The sequence below is a fragment of the Taudactylus pleione genome, unplaced genomic scaffold (assembly GCF_031769625.1).
Source record: "Taudactylus pleione unplaced genomic scaffold, aTauple2 ptg000462l, whole genome shotgun sequence".
Lineage (NCBI taxonomy): Eukaryota > Metazoa > Chordata > Amphibia > Anura > Myobatrachidae > Taudactylus > Taudactylus pleione.
In genome coordinates, this window is record NW_028284864.1 from 27,000 (window position 1) to 49,376 (window position 22,377).

At 45.6% G+C, this 22,377-nt stretch overlaps 1 protein-coding gene across 5 annotated transcripts in view; it reads right to left on the minus strand.

Moving 5' to 3' along the window:
• The window catches only part of PACSIN3 (protein kinase C and casein kinase substrate in neurons 3), a 102,059-nt gene that overhangs the window by 10,778 nt on the left and 68,904 nt on the right, over positions 1–22,377 (minus strand). For 4 of the 5 annotated variants that reach the window (XM_088448633.1, XM_088448635.1, XM_088448632.1 and 1 more), the window contains 7 exons: positions 20,951–21,031; positions 15,144–15,235; positions 13,658–13,814; positions 11,270–11,505; positions 9,825–9,980; positions 634–809; positions 203–323 (listed from right to left, as the gene is read on the minus strand). In XM_088448633.1, coding sequence (XP_088304759.1) covers positions 203–323; positions 634–809; positions 9,825–9,980; positions 11,270–11,505; positions 13,658–13,814; positions 15,144–15,188 — 891 coding nt within the window. In that variant the 5' untranslated portion in view covers positions 15,189–15,235; positions 20,951–21,031. The other variant, XM_088448634.1, reaches the window with a different exon arrangement.

Below are 22,377 nucleotides of genomic sequence, written 5' to 3' on the forward strand. Positions count from 1 at the left end.
CAGGTGTAATTCACACAATGGCTGCCTTTACTGTGCAAGACCATAGGTCCACAGAGATTTCTACAATCGTGCAATTCAGCAGGATCCTTCCCACAAGCATATTGCTATATTACACATCATGGAAACCTAGATGACATAATATAGCTTGTGCGCAATACGCATGGACATTTTTTTTTTATCACTCCCCCCCTCCCATTGTTACCTCAAATTGAGGCCAGTTCATGGCCATGCCTGGTCCATGGGTATTCCTCCACCATTTCAGATCCTGTTGGTCATCAGCTGCCTGGATACCATGGTTCAGGTCTCTGTACAAAGCATGGAAGCTGGAGGAGAGAAAGGGCACACACATGAGAGAGCTAAATTCCGCCAGTACAGGGCATGTGACCTTAGTGGAGAGCCGCTATTGGCCGAGTGTATTTGTAATCTTACAGGACTTCTACACGCAGAACTAAGAATTGCAGAGCTGCGTTCTGCCATCTCATTACATATGTAAGAGGCCAGTGATCATTCGCTCCTGCAGCGTGTGGCAAAGGCATGCACATACCCTTTACCCTTAAAGACCCCTGTGGCTTGCAATACACGAATATGGAATTCACAGGTACAATGTGCACAGTTGGGGGGGTCTGCGGTTACCTGTCTTTGCTGGAGAGGTCCAGGTGTTTGTGAATGTCCAGCAACATCTCCTTAAAAAAGGCCAGTCGCTTCTGCTCCGCCTCCTGGCAGCTTTCAAACTGCTGCTCCATGTCCTCCATATAGCGAGGGTTGTAGCGGTTCAGTTCATCCAGAGCCTTCTCATATACACCTTTGTCCTGACAGAGACCAAACACAGGTAAGTGCTACGTTGTATGGACAGCTATATGCATCTACAATTTCATATAAAGAAAATTTTTTGACAAAAATACAATTAAATGAAAAAGAATTCAGGCCAGACAGATTTGCAACACAAACTACCATACACAACACAGGGCTTCTACCAGATTCCACTACCAGCCAACAACTGCATCGCCATAGGGTCCACCCCATACAGAAAGTGACTGGAGTGGGAGAAGGAAGCATTTCCCCCTTCCTGACCTTTTAAGTATTAGTAAAACAAACTTCAGGAGCAACATTTTGGATTCTTGATGGGCTGTAAATAATTATTTAACTGGAAAGTAATGATTACATGTCCTGTACTGCAAATGATGAAGCTATTAGAAGTCATTTATGTGTTCCATTACCAAGATATAATATACATCAGTTACATCAATTACAAAAATAATGTCATTCTGTCTGAGCTCTATATGATCGTATCCAGTCTATACTGTTGTGTTCACTATACCCATACTCCTTCCCACCCTGCAAGGACCATATGTCTAATCTTATGCACACACCCGGGAGACCCAGAACTACTATTCTCTTCCCCTCCCCCACAAACACGACCTCTACGAATGACCATTCCCAATTCCAGCTTTGAAGTGTTGCTGGTGCCTCTAGTCACACCTCTTTGGACATGAATGTTCTAATCTCAGAGCCCTACTTCTGTGCTCCTTGAGAAAAGGACACCCAGATCTCAGACTAAACTCTTATTACCTATCTCGCCTACCCCTTCTCCTCTCCCCTTTTAGCCCAAGCAAGTCAAGGGATATAGTGTTCTTTTTGTGATCCTCCCTATTAACCAATAATGTCAGTAATTATCGCAACTGTGTGGAATAGTAGGGTATTTGAGGCCTTTTAAATACAATCTGTAGTCTCAAAGCTGACAATACTACTAAAGGAGATCCACTTTTGGAGCATGGGTCATTAAAAGTTTTTCCCACTGTACTCTATTGTTCTAGCTCAAACACACAATGAAGTAACCATTCTGCTCTATAACAAACTGCCCTTTGTATAATGCACTATTGTCACTGACTCAAAATGGGCATAATTTGATTGTGAATGGCAGAGAATATATAAATAAAAAAAAATAAAAAATAATATGAGATATGGTAAGAACTTACCCTTGTTATCTCTATTTCTACGAAGTCCATAGGGTTCCACAGGATACCTTGGGGTATAGGTGTGACGTCAGTCGCAGGGCACCAAAGAGTTAAGCTTTCAGCCTCCCAGGATGCACTAGGTCCCCCTCCTATACCCCGCCCCCGGGCCAAGGCACCTCAGTTAGTTACCAAGCCATAGGCCGGAGGAGGAGAAGGAAGAGAGAGAACAAAGATCTGGACACATACAAGAATCACATTCTCACCAGAGGGAGACGGAAAACCGGTGACCAGAGCAAAGCCCATCTGCAGCACAGGTGCGACAGGGCGGGAGTCCTGTGGAACCCTATGGACTTCGTAGAAATAGAGATAACAAGGGTAAGTTCTTACCATATCTCATATTTTCTACTTCAGGGTCCATAGGGTATCCACAGGATACCTTGGGGATGTCCCAAAGCAGTATCCTTTAAGGGTGGGGACGCTCCTGTGCAGAAAGGAGAATCCGCCGCCCGAAGGAAGCATCCTGAGAGGCGAAGGTGTCAAACCTGTAATACCTCACGAAGGTATGGACAGAAGACCACGTAGCAGCCTTGCAGATCTGAACTGCCGAGGCACCACGTCGAGCTGCCCACGAAGGACCCACAGACCTAGTGGAATGAGCCTTCAGAGAAGGAGGGACCGGTAGGCCTTCATGAAGATAAGCTTCAGAAATAGCCATACGGATCCAGGCTGCCAAAGTTTGCTTTGAAGCAGGCCAACCCTTTTTACAGAAGCCATAGAGGACAACAAAGCGTCCGACTTCCTAAACAAAGAAGTGCGGTCAACATAAGTCCTTAAGGCCCGCACAACATCCAAAGAGGCCTCACCCACGGAAAGACCCGGTGAGTTAAAGGCCGGAACAACTATTTCCTCGTTAACATGAAACTGGGAAACAACTTTGGGAAGAAACTCGGGCCGAGTGCGGAGCACTGCCCTGTTCCCATGAAAAACCAAGAAAGGGGGTCTACAAGAAAGAGCCCCTAACTCAGAAACACGTCTGGCTGAAGCAACGGCCAGAAGGAAAACAGTCTTAGCTGTTAGCCATTTAATATCCACTGAGCCCAGTGGTTCAAACGGCGGTCCTTGGAGAGCCCTCAGGACCACAGCCAAATCCCAAGGCGCCACAGGTGGAACAAAGGGCGGCTGAATACGGAGAACACCTTGCATAAAGGTGCGCACATCCGGGATTGTAGCAATCCTACGGTGAAACCAGACAGATAGGGCCGAAACCTGTACCTTCAAAGAAGCAAGGCGAAGCCCATGATCTAGTCCCGCTTGCAGGAAGGCGAGAATCCGAGACAGACGAAACTCCCGCGGTGCATAACCTCTCGGTCGACACCACTGGAAGAACGTATGCCACACGCGATGGTATATCCTCGCGGAAGACGGTTTCCGAGCTCGTAACATGGTACGCACCACAGAGCTGGCAAACCCCCAGGACCTCAGCATGGCCGTCTCAACAGCCACGCCGCCAAAGACAGCCGAGTCAGGTCCGGGTGAAGACAAGGACCCTGAGACAGAAGGTCCGGTCGTAGCGGCAACCGCAGAGGACTGTCCACGGACAGACCCTGAAGGTCTGAGAACCAGTGCCGTCTGGGCCACGCGGGAGCTATCAACAGGAGCGTCCCTCCTTCCTGTTTGAATTTCCGGATTACCCGTGGAAGGGAGACCGGAGGGAACAGGTATGCGAACCTGAACGTCCACCGGACGGACAGAGCATCCACCAGAGACGCCCCTTCGTCTCTTGTGCGAGACCCGTACACCGGCAACTTGTTGTTGTGCCGGGACGCCATGAGGTCGATTTCTGGAAGACCCCACCTGTCCACCAGTAGTTGAAAAACGTCCGGGTGCAGGGACCATTCCCCTGGATGAACGTCCTGGCGACTTAGAAAGTCCGCCTCCCAATTTAGCACTCCCGGGATGAAGACCGCTGATATGGCCGGAAGATTGCGCTCCGCCCAAACCAGGATCCGAGAGATCTCTACGAGAGCCGCCCGACTGCGAGTTCCTCCTTGCCTGTTTATGTAGGCCACGGTGGTAGCATTGTCCGACTGGACCTGCACCGGGTGACCCTGGAGAAACCGCTGTGCCTGCAGGAGAGCATTGAAGACCGCACGGAGTTCCAAGATATTTATTGGAAGCTCCGCTTCTGTCGGTGTCCACCTGCCCTGGAACAAGTGTGGACCCGAAACTGCTCCCCAGCCCCGAAGACTGGCGTCCGTTGTCAACAGGACCGAATTTGGAACCCAGAACGGACGTCCCTTGTTGAGGTGGGTAGTCTTTAACCACCACGCAAGGGACAGGCGAACCTCCGGGGTGAGCACAATCGTCTGGAACTTCAGAGACTGAGGCAGCCGTTCCACTTGGACAGGATCAGGTGCTGCAGAGGTCTAGAGTGAAACTGGGCGTATTCCACCATGTCGAACACCGACACCATGGAGCCCAGTAACCTCATCGCCGAGTGTAAGGACACCCGGCGGCTGTGCAGACAACTGCGCACCCTTGACTGTAAAGCAGAGATCTTGTCCTCCGTCACGAAGATCCTTTGCTGTCCCGAGTCCAATAAGGCTCCAAGATGCAGAATCCTCCGAGACGGGATTAGAGTGGACTTCTGCCAGTTGACTAGCCAGCCGTGCCGTTGCAGCAGTGCAATGGTCAGGTCCAAGTGGTGTAACAGGAGCTCTGGAGATCCTGCCACCAATAACAGGTCGTCCAAGTACGGCAACATGCGGACTCCTTGCAGCCGCAAAGAAGCCGCCATGACCGCCATAGCGTCCTGTATGTCCAATGACACCATGTAGTCCCCAGGTTCCAGCGCCAGAATGATGGACCGTAGGGTCTCCATCCGAAACTTCGGGACCCGCAAAGACTTGTTGAGTGCTTTGAGGTTGAGAATCGGACGATATGACCCATTGGGTTTCTGTACCAAAAATAGATTTGAATAGAAACCCTGGCCCCTCTGGGAGAATGGAACAGGCACTATAACTCCAGCCTGGAGCATAGTGTGCAATACTTTCCGCAGCTCCGTAGCCTTGTTCCGGTCTGATGGTAGACCCGTGGTGAAGAATCGAGCCGGGGGTCTGTGCCGGAAGGAGAGGGCGTACCCGTGAGAGACCACCTCCAGAACCCAAGTGTCTGTCGTAGTGAACGACCAACACCGGGAGAACTGCAGCAGGCGGCCTCCCACCCTGGGATCCCCCAAGGGGAGACCCGGACCGTCAGGCCGCAGGCTTGTCATCTGGCTTGGGGGCCGGACGTCTGGTACTCCATGCCTGTTTCCGGGGCTTGACCGATTTCTTAGGGCCAGCCTGTCGAGGAAACGACTGTGGTTTGGGCCTGCCCTGGGCCCTAGATGACCGAAAGGACGATGGTCCAGAACCAGAAGGAGCAGTGGCCGACGGGAGACAAGCAGATTTGGCTGCCGCCAGCGTGGCCACAATCTTATCCAGATCCGGACCGAAGAGAACTTCTCCGGTAAACGGCAACGCTTCCAGACCTTTCTTGGATCTGCGTCCGCCTTCCAGGATCGCAGCCACAAGGTGCGACGAGCAGCTACCGCTGCTGAAGAAATTCTAGACACCAGAGTACTAATGTCTAGAGCCGCCTCGTTGATGTAGGTGGCCGAATCACGGAGATTGCCAATCAACTCCGCTTGTTCGGCCGGACAGTCGGATTCAAAAGAAGCCTCTAATGAATCCGCCCAGCGCTCCATCGCTCTGGCAACCCAGCAAATGGCCATAGCCGGCCGTGCTGCCCCCCCTGCAAGGGAATAAGCGGACTTCAGGCAGATTTCTACCTTGCGGTCCGTAGCATCCTTAAGGGAGGACATGGATGGCATCGGCAATGTGGCACTACGGACAAGACGGGTCACGTGAGAATCCACCTGTGGAGGGGATTCACACTTAGCAAAATAATTATCCGCGAACGGATAAGCCACCGCCAGGCGTCTCTGCGGCTGGTATCTTTTGCCAGGTTGTTTCCACGCCTCCTCTAAATGGTCCACCAACTGACCCGAAAGAGGAAAGACTGTGGCATCGCCCTTCACATCTTTGAAAAAGGCATACTTAGATTTAGCCGCTGGGGGAACTTCGTCCTCAATCACCAAGGCTGTGCGGACCGCCCGAATAAGTCCAGGAATATATACTTTGGACTTAGCATCAGCGTCCTTAGTATGGAAAGGTTCCTGATCGTAAGGATCCAGAATCTCCCCATCATCAGACGTCCCTTCGTCATCCTCATAAGGAGCGGACAGAGACGCCACCGGCCTTTTATGAGGCCGCATCACAGACTCCCCTTGCAACACATCCGACAAGTGCTGTAAAGAACTCGTCAGGGAGTTAACCCACGCTGGCTCCTGAGAACCCGGGAGCGGGGAAATAGGGAGACTGTGGGGTACCACCAATTGTCGTGGGAACCCCTGCATGGGTGACGACACCACAGACTGCTGGGACAAACCCATCGGAGTAAACGCGGGCTGCGGAGCTAACTGGCCCACTAAAGCTGTTAACGCCTGAGCGAAACAAGCCCAGGGCGGCTCCTGTACCGGTGCTGTAACCGTAATAGGCCGCGCCATGGACAAACACTGCCGGCAAAGGCCCTCCGCGCTACCCTCCCCCTCCGCTAACGGTACTTTGCACGTGGTACACTGTAGCCGGAGGGGAAAATCACTTTCAGACATGATGGCACCACGTATGTGACCTCTCTCACCAATTAAGTATTAAATAGGCGAGAGACCACCCTGCAGCACCGCACCGCAAGGGCTTTAGCAGAAAGAACAGGGACAGTAATAAAGCTGACAGTTTAGAGAAGAATAGTTACAGGCAGCGCTAGCACAGTCACATACAATGCAGAGAAATAACAATTCCTGCACTAACAGCGCTGATCACTCAACTACACAGACACAGGGCCTGGTAGGACACAGCGCTGCATACACAGACCTGAGCCACAGCGGAGGAGAGGTATGCGGGGGGACCCAGACCACGATGCTTCCTTCCAGACTTCCAGCAGCGTTCACCATGCGTTGCAGAGAAGATGGCCGCCGAGGAGCAGAGAGAAGCTGGCCTGGGGGAGGAGCGCTGACACAGGACCAGTCAGCACAGTGCAGAGAGGGCTGTGTGCAGCGGGGGAGGCGCCGGCTGTGAGACAGGGAAGGCGCGCTCCCCTGGCATGCATTTAACCCCTGGGACGCCGCAGCGCTACCGCTCTGCTGCGGTCCGCTGTCCCAGGGGGTAGTGGAAGCGCAGGTTGGTCGCCTGGCTCCACGCTGCAGCCAGTCCCCAGGGAGCCCCCTGCCTGGGGACTTAGGACCATGTGATCAGCGGGGACCCACCGCGGGACCCCGCTGCTTACCTCTGTCCCCCTTGAATCCGGCCATGGTCCGGAGCATCTGGGGTCACCGCTAGCTGTGACCCCAGACGCCCACCAGCATCCCCGGATCAGTACCGGCGTTCTGGTACCGGCGGGGTGTAGGGAAGACAGCATGGACGTCAGGACTGACTGTCCATGCTGTTCATCCAGATGTGCAGCCACAGCTGCATGAAGAAAAAGCTTCAGGGGCTCTTCTAGCCCCCACTCCAACAGGTGCACCCGACTCCGGCCGGGCACCAAACTAAACTGAGGTGCCTTGGCCCGGGGGCGGGGTATAGGAGGGGGACCTAGTGCATCCTGGGAGGCTGAAAGCTTAACTCTTTGGTGCCCTGCGACTGATGTCACACCTATACCCCAAGGTATCCTGTGGATACCCTATGGACCCTGAAGTAGAAATATATATATATATCTCAATATCTATCTGCAAGTATTTTTGTCCAACTTTTTACAAACCTGCACACACACTTAATAAGAGATATAGAGAATATATATATATATATATATATATATATATATATATATATATATATCTCTCACACACACATATATTTGGAACCTTGCTAAAAGTTTTGAAGCTTGCTAAAAAAGCCCAGAGGCTTTGAAACATTGGTTTCTATATATTTAATACAATTTGATTTTTATGCAACCAGTCTTGGAGTGCCGCAGTTTATTCTGTCCACTATTTAGATAGATAGATATCCATCTATCCCCAAGACATCACATTTGCTAATGTTTACACACCAAACACAGGCAAGCTGCAATAATGTAAATAATTCTTTGGGGCATATCACATTGCAGGCGAGGTTTTCCCTAAAAAAAAAAAAAATACACATCGCCAATTTTTTTTTTTATTTTTGTTATTTTTTTTATAACCGCGGATATGCACTCTCCCAGTATAAAACAGGGAAATATAATATATATTTTTTTGGGGGTACCAAAGCCAGTGGGAAATTAAAATGAAAACAATGGGGAACAGCTGTCCCAAAGAAACAGTGTATATGCATTAAATGGCTGATTTGTGCATTTTTTTTTATTTTTTTTTTTCAAGTAAAAAGAGAAAAAGCAAACTTATTGCAAACTAATAAAATGAAAAATAGTGAAAAAAAATGTTGGGGTAAATTTTAGGTCAATTACAGAATAAAAATTAACTTTATTTCATTTCAACAAATACTTTAATAATTTTTGCACACCAAATGTAAACAAAAATTATTAATTTGGGGTAATTTGAGGAGATTATATTCAATCAATAATGACATGGTAATTATTAAACCAATTAGGATAATTGAACATTTCCAATTGCCTATTTGGTCATTGTGGGAGTGTCCAATGGGTTTTGAAGGGGCCTTTGAAAATTTTTAGCTTAAAATATTTTTTTATCTGCTCTGGGGCTTCAAGAAAATAGTCGCGGAAATTCATATACAAATTAATGCAACTGATTTTATATCTGGCAATTGAATAGGAAAAACCTCGTAGCTGCGGGAAAAAAATCTTGTGCTACGGGATTTTCTTACATTTCTCCTGCAATTGGATATTCCCCTTAAGAGACACTGGATGCACTCATGATTAAGGACCGCATTAAAATCCATACCAATCATATCCCAGGGATGTACATGCTAGATTTTATTTCCCTATCCTCCTAGGACTCAACGTTCAATTTAATTTATAATCAGTCTAGAATTGTAATCCTTTCAGAATTATCTGTACTTTGCCTACTGTTTCAGATGTGCACTATTGCATCATTGTTCATCATCTTTTATGCACACGTGTTCTCTCTCTTCAACTCCAAATATTGCAGTTATTGCTCTTACTTATAGGTTTAAATAAAACAATTATTATTATGCCGGGTCTTTGAGGTCATGAATATGATTTTGACCGAAATGGTCATCAGAACATAACAATTTCGTTTTTCCTCCCTTTAACGCCTCTTGTCTTGCATTTGGTACCATCTGTGATCTCTTGCTTCCTTTGGAAGTCCTGTTAAACCCCCCCGCCCCCCCACACCCTTCCACCCCCTTTACTGACCCCCCTCATACTTATCGCTATAAAAAAAAAAAAAAGACTCATTTGTACTGTTTATTATATTTGTGTTTTTCCATGTTTTTTTTCTGTGAGCTTTCTAAGTAAAGAATTAAAAAAAAAAAACAACAACAACGCTTTCTAATATTTTTCCTACAAGACTCAGTGCTGGTAAAAGCTCAACTCAAAGCTTAGTGCTATTCATTCTATTTCTGAGGCAAGAACAATATTTTTGGATGCCTATTTTCTTCTGGCAGAGTTGCTATCAGAGCTTACGAATAGCACCAGATCTGTACAGTGCATTGAAGACAGGCCACTGACTGCTACCAAGTGGGTGAAACAGTTTTGCACCGTATTCTCACTTCTGGGTTACAAATAGGTTCTGTAACTATATGTGACAGTATAGTTAACCTAGAAAATTAGGTCTAACGTAAAACACCATCTTCTGACCTTTTCACATTCCTGGCTGCACCTTTCCACACGCTCCTGCAGTTTACGAATCTGCTCCTGTGAAACGGAAGCATCGGCCTTTGAGTGATCCTCTCGTACCTGCGCTGCCCGCTCATCCTTCCGCGCCACGTGGTATCGTTTTTTGGCAGCCTCCACCTGAAAAGAGAACACACGAGACAGGGCTATAGTATGCCAGGTTACCCTGCTAATGTTTCATAAATGCCCACATAACGCAATGCATACCGAGCCTGTTCTACTCAGCTGCTGTTGTCCTGCCATGTTCAGTGCAGTCGACTTGACCCTAATCCATGCAAAGACTAAAACATGGGCGTGCAAAGACTTTATATACTTACTGTTTGGTAGTAAGTGCTTTGCCTACCTAATTGACTGCTGGTGGTATATGAACATATTTTTAGTAGCCTGGGACTGAAGAGCTATTGCAAACTTTCTCTAAAAAGCAGAAACATGGGAGTAATTATGTGGGACATGCATGTTGGGTGCTGTATTGATGGAAAATGGGTTTCTGAACTTGCAGACAGAAGTTGCAAGTATTTTTGTCCAACTTTTTACAAACACACACACACACACACACACACACACACACACACATTTTCAAGGTGTCCCCACAATACATTAAGCATCATCAGTAACCCCAGTACTACGCATGGTCTACACTTTCTTTACACAACTTACTGCACATTTGCTCAATAACTATATGCTTCTCTAACACATTAGTCTTATTCCAATATACATCCATAGAGGAAGATAACCCTGGCACAATATAGTGGATTTAGCTGATTTATACACTGTCAACGGTTCTCAGAACTTCCTGCTCCTTTTTAAACAAACACTTTAGAGTTAGAAATATTTAAATTTGAAACTTGTTTCCCAATTAATAAAAAACCCACGATCAATAGGTGGACCTCACAGACAATCTTCTTAAAAAAAAAAAAAAAAAAAAAAGAAGTACACTTTTGTAAATGCATCTGAAAACCATTACGGATAAGAAAAAAAAAAATAGTTGGGAGTTAATAATTTAATATGTTGTGCTTAGGATAGAGGTATTAGTTTTCATTTAACAATTATATTAGCGATGCTAGCCAATGCCAATTTTATACAGTAACATTAATCAGTTCTAAATAAGTATATAGCAGGGGAGCTTGTTTAACACGTCCAATTCATGACTTCAGTGCTAGAATTAGTGTTATGATTTTAGGATTAAACCCCACCAGCTTATTAATTTAGTAACCTGCTAAACCCCCAAATCTAGATATGATGCTCCCCTAGCAGCATTGATGTTATTTGGTGTTATACTTGGCATTTATGGGGCATTTCATCTGAATAAAATAAAACATAAGCTTGCCCTTATGGACTTGGTGGCTCATCCAATGAGACAGCCACAGAAACCCCCATAGTTCTTGGTAACCTCTGAGAGACACACTTACATCTTTGAGCTTTTTCACCCAGGGTTTCTGAGCCTTGCTAAATCCCTCCTCGGCTTCCTTAGTCTCCCGATAGCCTCCAATCATCTGCTTGTGAAAGGCTTCCTTCTGCCAGTCCCGCACCTTCCCACTGTCTTCATCCCAAAGCTGGTTCCGCAGCTCGGTATGAATCTCACTTAGCGTATCGGCGGCCGTTAGGAATGCGTGCCACGCTTTCTCCAGGGTGCCGTACTGAGGACCTGCGAGAGGAGAGAGATCAGGACACTGACCAAGGTAAAGCTAAGCAGCAGCTAGGTACTAATGATGCTTCGCTGTTAAATTGATAGTCAATATACTACTATGGCAAGATGCCCACCGGGTGACTAGTTTCCTCCTCCATAGATACATAGCTTGTAAGGTTGTGCTTGGTTTCATTTTACCTTGGCAAAACAAGCTATCCTGTATTACCACTTTTCAATGCACGGTCTCCATTTAAACCGGGAACAACAACTTTTAACACACTAATAAATGCTCCTTCGTATTTAAAAACCATCTAAGCAAACTAAATATAACAATCTTTAAGTAACCCAACTTCACATAACATCGGTCTCCTAATGTAAACTGGTGACAAGTGCATGAAACAATGTAACGGTCACCCATAATGTATTTGTGCATTGACTTGGCAATCTCCCCCCCATTTTGTTTTAAGTCCTCAACTTTCCAACACTGCTGGCTATAGACCAAGATAATTTGAGAGGTGCAAATCCATAAACTCACAATCACCCTTCATTTGTCTAGTGCAAGGAACGCAATGAAAGTAAACGATGATTGTTTTGCACCTTTGACCAACGTATACATGCAACCTTCATTGTTCCACTAGGCTTCTAAATGAAGGCAAAACCCTTGACCACCAGAGAACTGCATGGCAGCGTGGTGAGACTTCACAGTCCGCAAGCAACTATCTGCAAATCCACACAGTTCCTGCCGAGCAAGCCACCAAGGCCAGCACTCATCTGCTTGTTCAAGAGCATCACCTCCCTCCCAATACGGCAACCATCTACAAAAGGACGAAACATCACCTAAAAACACATCAGCTACCTAAGGTATATTTTTCAGCTCAGTAATACATAACTGTCGGAGGTTTAAAAAAAAAAAAAAAAAAAAAAGAAGGTTTACTTGCATTAAGCACACAGCTTTTTGGATGCTTTGGGGGTTATTCAATTAAATGCAATGTTGAAGAGTGCCGGGAAGGAGCTCCGGGAGCTCTTCAATAGGCCGCACTGTTAACCCGTGAATAAAGGATTTCTGCTTGCGCCTTCATGAGGTGCAAGCACAAATCTGACGAAACTATTGCCGCGATACTAGCAAAGGGCTTAGCGCATGCTCCAACAGCACTGAGGCCGGAACTTAAGACTGAGAAGGCAGTTTGCCGCGATCAAATACCTGGCATTAGGCTCCGTAAACTCTCTCGACTTAAGTACAGAGCGCGATGGGGACAACTGAATAGCTCCAGGCACTCTTATTTAATTGAATTGCCCCCCTTGAATAGCGCGGAGGCAAGCTACAGTGCAACAACGGTATTTACTTTCTTTTACGGTCAATCCTCATGTGGACATATAAGCTCTACACATTAACATTGTTCAAACATGTTGCTTTATTTTTTTTAGGGCCATTACATTAATAACCAACAATTAACATTCATTGGCCTAATACTTTCAGTTCTGCAAGTATGGCTTGCGTAATACGTATACTAGCCTGGGGTGAGCTCCACAGATCACATTACACCAACGAAGACGCTTTCACAATTCGCTTACAGGGTTTGGGTATAATTGAGCACACGTAGCACTTGCATATTAATTTTTCCCTCGCTGCATAATAGGTTTCTGGATAAAAGTCGCCTGACTTGGACACAAACTACTGACAAATTTGGGGAGGTATATCCCCGGTGTTGCTTTTCTGCATGCAATTCAGTACGCATGGCGAGGTGCGCACAATAGCTAGTACCGCATGATAAGGGAGGAGACTGGTAAAGAATAATTATATAGGCAACACCTCTGCAGACAGACCGTACAGCTGGTCTATCACAGATCCATCTGACCCCTCAGCAGGATACGTTTTTCAATCTAGTCATAAAGTCAGTGCCCAAACCGGACGCAATCCACCATTTAGTACCATGGCCAAATGCCGGCTTACATTAGTCTTGTGTTAAAGCGGTTAGGAGATGGCCAAACACATTGCAGAGATAGCCGCCGGCAGAACGGATTTGCAAACCCGCTGGACAAGGACGCAAATCAATTTTGATCAGATAATTCTTTGAAACATGGATGGATTTAATATCAGACACACGCAGGTACCGGGTCACAGTGCACCATGGTGAGTGTAAGATATTCTATACTGTAAGCAGCCACTCACCCTTCTCCAAACTACCCCTCCATTTGCGGCTCCAGTCTGTCAGCTGCTGGGCATAGCTCTTCTCAATTTTAGCTCTCTCCCGGAAACAGGTCACCAGATCGTTACACAGCCGGTTTCCATCCTCGATCCGCTTCACCGTACGGCGGTAGTGGCCAGCCTAGATTGGAGAGATGTGGATGTGTAATACTTTATTATAAGTTAGCTCCGCAGGGTTACATGCTGGGGCTCCTCGTACAACAGTCCGGGGTTGTCCACATGTAGCTGTTAAAAGTTATTTTAAGTGGATAAAGTCTTAAATATCTCACTGACTGCTATGTACACAGAGGGAGACAATAGGAACCTTTGTGTTTTTATATTTATGTATTTTTAGCATTAGTTCATTAAAAACAAAAACATATAGGAAATTACTCCCGCATTAATTCCGCGACTAGTCCATTATGCCCATTTCTGCTCACACACTCCTGGAGGGTGCAAGACGACACACCAATTAACCAGTGCTTTTAGTGGGGTTACCGCGTGCACTAACTGCAACACACCTGGCACTTTACCAGGGAGATGAAGCTTACACTGACTTGTATGCAAAGATTCAAGCAGATACATGATTAGATATTTAAGGCAAGTGATATTATTTCAATCCCTGTGCAGCATTTTTATAAGTACATTAATATAGTATATGTATGTATGCATAATATGTCCGGCACTCCCATACAGCAACAGCCAGTCCTGGTACCTGAACAATTCAATTCATGTACACAGGGGAGACGCCACGCAGGACATAAAGAAACCTCACAACAGGTAACCAGATGTGGTCAACATTTCAGAGAAAACATATTTATCCTCTTTCATCAGGGCAGCAAAGAAAATGAGTGTTAAATACCTAAAAAACACACACACACGAAACAAATTACATGTCAATTACAGGACAACTGCCTGTCAGACACGTGAAGCTCACATTACAGTAAATATTTAAATGTACCAGAGATTCATCATCTTACTAATATATAAAACAGAATCAAAGACATAATTATAGTCTAATAGCTACAAGTTTAAGCACAAACAAAAACTAATTTACATTTAATTAAGTCACTTCCATAAATGGGAACACATACAAAAACCATTAATGAAAACATACATGAGAACCACACTCTATAATGTATGTTCCATACTATACAGCAGGCCTGGCCAACCTGTGGCGCTCAGTTGTTGTAGTTTCACAAGTCCCAGCATGCCCTGCAACAGGTTTAGCATTCCCCAATAGCAAAACTGTGGCAGGGCATGCTGGGACTTGTAGTTTCACAACAGCTGGAGAGCCACAGGTTGGCCAGGCCTGCTATACAGGCAGCCATATTACACCAACTCCATATAACCTATTTGACCTCCAGCTTTATTCGTTCTAAGGGGAATTTAGACATTGTGACCTACGTCTATTCATGGAAAGGTTTGTTGCTGGGGGGAGGTAGAGGATTACAGACTCTTTAGTACTCACTTCCCAGAAGCTGCCGCCAACAGGCCCCTCTCCCTCGTCGGTCATCCCCGCGGATTTCTTGCAGCACAGAATGTTTGCAGATTAGACTGGCACTGTAAATAAAACATCAAACAGGAAAATCAGTTAATGTGTGGTCTCCAATTGGGCATAACCTTCAAGAGAGAAGAGAAGTACCAAATTTGTAAGAGTAGGGTCACATGGAACTTGGTGTACTGCAGTTGAGGCAGCCATTTTGGGATCTGAACAAACCTTCATGAAGTGCAGCCTATCAGTTTACTAGAAACCAGAGCGATCAGAGACACTTTGGGTCTAGTGGAGGTCACTGGCTCCTAGTGCACTCAAAAGACTTTATTCTCACTGTAAGTAGTTCCGCTCACAAAATGGCTGTATCCACCGTGTAGGCCAGAGATCTCCAAACGCCGCCATTACAGTCCAGGTTAAAGATACCCATGCTTGACCCCAGATATTTAAATCAAATTGACTGAGGTACTAAGAAAGTCACCTGTGCTCAAGCATGGATATAATTAAAACCTGAACTGTTAAAAAGGTGGAGTTTGGGATCCTCTGTTGTAGGCAATAGGTATGATCTCTGCATTATAAGAATACAATAGTGTGAAAAAATATGCCAATGTCGCAGGAGGCGTCTTAGGGAAAAAGAAGCCTCCTGCCGCCATATCAGTTCCGACGAGATGCAGGATCGGATCAACTTCGGAACCATCAGTCGCCATGTTTGCAGCATCGGCTAACTGAGCTAGCCTAAGTTTACTCAGAACGGCCACCTTCACTGCGCTTGCAAGGCCAGTAAATCCGAGTCAGAAGATGCAGACACTGGCCTCAGCACTCCCCGAAAACAAGGCAGGCACCCCCCCTGTTTTCTGCAGCTCCGCCCCATCCCCACACGGCTGTAGCATGACTGATATAGGGACACTGTGCGCGAGATCACAGCAATTGTTCTGAACATGCGCAGAATTGGGCGTGCGCAACCCCCTTCCTCCATCGGAAAGTTAATCAAACCATCAGCTTTGCTTACACCTCCGAATCAGGTCCATTATTAAATGGAGTGATTTCCACATGTATAACATTCGATAGACACTTTGTACCAGTATGGACTCAAAAATACTGCCGGAGGAGGAAGAAATCCCTAGCATGAAGCAGCTGGGTCAGCACATTTTTAAATAAAACCAAAACGTACACACTAACAAAATGAAAAAAGGGTTCTGTTATGTTCCTGTGTCTACCTTTTACTTCTATTCCTTTATTTTTATAATTATTGATTTTTTTTGTTGTCTTCTCTTCACCCACCTATATTTACGTTATCTTTTTGTGAGGTTTCCTTTGATTCATTGTCTAGAGTTTGGCTTTTATCATCATAATCCTCCTTTATTCATATGGTGCCACAAGGCGCCTGTAGCGCCTTACAAAAGTACATAAACAGAAACCGCATGAACAAAAGAAAATAAACACTACTCACAGATGTGTCCTCCTACACTATTGCTGCAGTCGCAGCAAACAGTGCTCCTCAGTTTGCGTCTTTTGCCCAAAAATGCATCGAAACAGCTTCACAAGACTGCACCAATTAATTTGATATGCAACATCTGTGTGTGAAGGAGTCCGACTCTGTATACCAAGCGCTACGATGCAGTGGCCACGGCTTTTTTCCATGCCAAGTTCCCGTTGTGCTTGGTCTCGTCCTGTTAAGTAGTTTGTCGCATTCTATTGTGACCAAGACTCGTTTTAGAGCGAAAGACGCTACACCACTGGTGTATTAAGGTTAGGTGCGTGAGGGCACTTCCGTATAGTACAAAACATTGCAGTACATGGAAAAGGTTTATAAAAACAGTGCTGCATCAGCAGTCCTAATACCCAAATAAGTAGTGGGTCAGCAGTACAAAAAAGGTTGGGTGCAGTTGTAGGCAGTGATGATGAGATGGTGTAAGTGATGGAAGGTAAAGCATATGAGGGAACTGCTCCTGAGAGCTTACAATCTAAAAGGGGAGTGTCAGAAAGACAGGGGCGACACAAAAGGGGCTAGCGTTGCACTGTTTGCTCATCACATGACCTCTATGCACTGCAAGGTGGTCACGTAGCACATCCAATCACAGAAAGAGGAGAAAGCACAGTGTGTATTCTACACCATGTGCACCACCGCCTGCCTCTGTAGTCTGAGGATGTGGTAAGTGGTAAATTGTTTGAGCACTTAGAGATGAGTGGTGTGGGGATGACTACATTTTATTTTTTTTTATTTTATTTTGACATTAAGTGTGTGTATGGCCCTTGTGAAGTTTGGAAACCCTTAAAGCACTGAAGAGAACTTGGTGGAGTTACACCAACAAGAATGAGATGTGTTGGTTCAGAATACATGGGAATCTTAGTTGTCAAAGGTAGGGGATAGGAGAATATGGGCCCCATTTATAAACGAAGGTAAACACCAGCGCAATTTTTAATTTAGTATCACTGTGATACAACCGAAAAATCCACTAGTATTTACCAATACTAACCCCTCAAGCGAGGTCGAGCGAAGTCCTCCTAGTCTGCGAGGTCCTCTGCTGGGCTGCCGGCCGTCTAATGCTGCCAGCGATGGGGGGGGGGGGGGGTCTTGTGAAATGCGCATGTGCATGACACAGGGACCCGGCAGAGCTGGAATGGCAGCAGCGGGTCCCCATTGACTGCAATGGGAACTGCATCGCTCTCGCCATCTAAAACAGTGATTCCCAACCTCGGTCCTCAAGGCACACTAACAGTCCTGGTTTTAGTGATATCCATGATTGAGCACAGAAGGATAAATCAATATAACTGTGGTACTAATTAAGTCACTTGTGCTGAAGTATGGCTATCCCCAAAACCTGGACTGTTAGTGTGCCTTGAGGACCGTGGTTGGGAACCCCTGATCTAAAAGATCACTAAAGGGGTTATACTTCGTTGATATATGAAGCCCTTAGTTTGGACAGCTCCCTGTGTCTGTATGGGAGCTCTTTTATAGATGAAACGAATATCACGGTAAAGTAGTGTCGTGGTTTTTGGTTAAAAACAAATGGGAGCCCACTACCCTCTGGTCCTCAGCTCTTACTGCATGATAAAATTTAAGCAAGAGATTGATTCAAACCTTGAGTTAGGAAATTACACTACAGATTTGGAGACAACAATGTTTTATGGCATTAGTCGTCCCTTTCTATATGATCTACCCAGATAGATCTTTGTGTAAACATCGGTCCCAGTGGATGGATATCACCTTGCAGATAAGGGTTGTCCAGAACCCCAAGGGCAGATCCGGGTGTCAGATCGCAGCGACTGTACTGGACTCAGACTCACAAATATGAGGATTCGGTATACCCCTTCCCAGCGTGTCTGGTTATTGAAAGCTCAGACAATCCAAGAACGGAAACTGTTCTCACTCCCAAAATAAACATTGAACGCAGGCCTAAAATATCAGCACCTGCTGCCAGCTGGGAGAGGGACCCCGTCCACCCCCTCACAAAAAAAATTCTCCAGGCATGCAGAGGCAAGGCTGCACCCTGCAAGATCAAATACAACCTCATATACGAAATAATCACCAGTAAACTCAATTAGCATGAAACTAATGTCCATTTGTTTAGGACATCTAGGTTTCTAACATGAACCTCCCTCTCCTGAGATCCCTGTGTCACATACGACACCATCATGGCTCTATAGATTGAGAAACCTACATTCATACACTTGGACAAAGTGGGCACTCCAGCAAAAGTTAGACCCTATAGGAGAGTGTGCCAGGACCAAAATTAGTGTAATGTAGCTATAGTAAAAAGGACCGGCACCTCCAGTGTCATCATTGCATAAAAACTCTGGTTTAGTTGCAGAAATTAAGAGGTTTCAGAACCTCAAAAGGTCCTTGTAAAGCTATACAAAAATAGCTAGCTATAAAAATGACCTTTGTGGTCCGAAGCATTGCTGGTTCTGCAAATAAACCCGAGTGTTTATGCAATTGATATTGGATTGGCGCTTCTCTCCTGTTGCTCCATTACATGCATACATTGGTCGGTAAGCAAGCAGCACACATAATTGGAAGATAGCTGTGCACAAGCCTTAATAAATCCACAGTCACATGTCCTGGTAGGACGAAGAATCCGCACTGAGTAAAATAATGATTGTTTATTGAAAACAATTCAGGACACTATGAAGTTTCCCGCTGTCCATCTCAATCACATACTGTGATTTTCATCAGGGACCCCCTTTACTGTATGTGACTGAAACGGACATTTTGTGTACTTCATAACCTCCTGAACTCTTCAATAAACCATCTTTATTTTGCAACTTCTCAGTAAGTGCGGACTATTCCCTTTCCTACCTTGAGGGGTGAGCGTTGATAATGATCTATGGGCCTGATTCAGAGCCGTTCGCTATTTGCGGTCGTTCGTTCAAAAACAAGGGGTGGCTATTCAAATGATCCGTTCGCAAATTGCAGTCTGTTCACGCCTCTAGGTCTGAACGAGCGAGCAAAACATACGCTCGTTTATTTGTTAAAAACGCCCCCTGGCCGCTCGCACCATACGTCATGTCCGCTATTTATTAGATTAATCATGTACATCGACCAGCGTATGAACTGCTCGCTATTCTTGTGGTTGGTGTTTGCTACCACAAATTTGCGAGCAGTTCTGGCTATAAAATAACCCAGTGACGTGGTCAATGACGCTGCTGTATTAATTATGCACACCCATAATACGCCCGTTTTGACCTTTAAGCACGCCTGCGTTCGGATCTCCACTCCCCGTTTTCAAGCACCTTCCCCTGTTACCACCCACATACGCCTCATTCTGTCACTCAAAATAGCAGGCACTCGCTATATAGCGTACAAACGATTTTTGGCCGCACTGACTGGTTCGCGCATGCGTACTAAAAACCGTACGCATGCGCAGATGTGCAAACATCGCTCGGAACGAGCGTACTGCCGCTAACGAGCGGCTCTGAATGAGGGCCAATATTTATATTTTCTTTATTAGAAGTACTTTTTAGAAGACCAGTTGAAATATTTAAGACCAATTTCCTAGTAATTATGATGCATAGAACACATAACCTAGGACTCCTCAGCTTAGAGCTACTAATATTTGTGCAAGCATCTAATACAGCCTAAAGGAACCAAAGCCTAAGAGTCTTACCTCCAATGCTTATGTTTTTACCCAAGTTGTGGGCAGACAGTGATGAAAAGGAATATTCATTAAGAATATTAAAATAAAGCTTCCCCCAAAGGAAAAAAAAAGTGATATAAACCCCTGATACACTATCTTCCTACCGATGTGACTTCCAAATCAGCGTCTCAGGTGTATGACAAGGTTGGGATCACTGTCCTTCACCCATGCTCTGCTGTATGTTGCAGCAAGCCCCACAGACAGAGGTCCCCGTAATATAGAAGTCTTAATTAATGTAAAGTAGTTTTATAGAGCATTAAGTACACAGAGTCCGTGGGGGGGGGGGGGGGGGGGGAGCAGAAACACAACTTCATGCTGTTTATAAAATAAAAATGAATGGCCTCCATTTACAAAGCAGGGACTGTGACCTGCAGACATGTCATTGTTCATGTTCTACACCTGCCAACTTTACGCTGTTAGGAATACAGAAAACATTGATCGTGCAACAGATCAATATTCAGTACAACAAGATTCCACATCCACAAACAGGCCTAACACACAGGATACAATCTACACCTAGATGATCACAGAACAAAATCTACCTGCATTGGACTCACCAAAACAGCACCCAGGTCCTGAACGCACAGGACGCCCCATCGGAGCACCCAATTCCCTGCACATATAAGAGACCGTACTCGTGTCACATACCTTCCTGCCAGAAGACAAGCTCCAGGAAAGGGAGGGGGGGATGGAATCGCAGACCTGCACAGACCTGTGCTCTTCCAGAATCTGCAGAGAGAAGGGGAACAGTCAGAGGCAGCTGCACACTAAACACGCAGAACCACTTTCACATGACTCTACTAAATATGGAGTCCCCAATATAGCATGCTCTAATTTGACGCTTATGCCAGTCACTCCCAATGATGTCGCTTTACCCCCCCCCTTCCCAAAAAACTGACACCAACAAGCAAAACTTCATGACTCATGAACATCCGTCATAAGGGAGTCGGGTCATGGCTCGGGATCCTGAGGGAGACTTGCAATTGGTATATTAGGTTGCATCTACCCTTCACAAAACGTCACACCTTTGAGAGACATCTGAAGAATCATTTATAATGGGGATTTATTCACAAAAACTTTAAAATCCAGAGAGCATGGAGCCGAGGGGTTAACGGGCCACACTAACTTGTCAAGGGGACTTTCCAGTTATTAATACAGATGGATTCTACAGAATACTAATTTACAAGTCTCTAACCTGCTCTTTAAAGTAACACTTTATGGCTGTGGGTTTTTTTGGTAACTGATATTACAACATACTTCCTATTACCTATAGGTGTAGGCTGAAGAAAGGACTGCATTGGGGGGGGGGGGGGGGAAAGATCGAACAGAACCAGGCTTCTTGCTTAGTTAGGGTTCCTATTACTTTACAGGACTCTAGCAGTATTAATAGACAGTTTGCTTGTTTATGTATCTACTGTACATTCCCTTAGCACTTTTATCATGAGCATTGACAGAGCAATTTCTTGCTGAACAATTAAATAACTTCTCACAGTGATAACCTCCACAGGCTGGAGGCTGCCTTTTGCGCAAAGAATTATAAATAGCAACGGAAGCTGCAAAAAAACTCCGCCCCCCAATGATAGCCATAAAACACCCCCCCCCCCCAAATGTAAAAGTGGCAATAGGAACCATTAAGTTTAATATGCATAATACACCCCGAAACGTAGACTCTTGCCCATGTAAGAGAACCATTTCAAAGACCCTTTTCATGTGCTTAATATATGGCTCTTATCAAAAGGCAACAAGCCCTGCCCGAAGTTATATTGACATGAAATTCGTTTTTTAGTAACATGCCAAAACCTAGAAATAACTAGGATGTCTCAGGACCTCTAGCAAGTGAGGAGAGAGAAGAGAACAGCTTCCACATCATGTCTCTAGGCTTGTCCTAACTCTCTGTCATGACTGAAGGAAGAGCTGTCTGCCATGTAGAAATAATTATTAACATTTCCTTCTATATAGCGCTAGCATATTACAATTGGGAACAAAATGGTAATAAAACAAGACTGGGTAATAACAGACAGGTAAAGAGGTAAGAGGGCGCTGCTCGCATGCTTACCAACCATAAACCAGGAGTT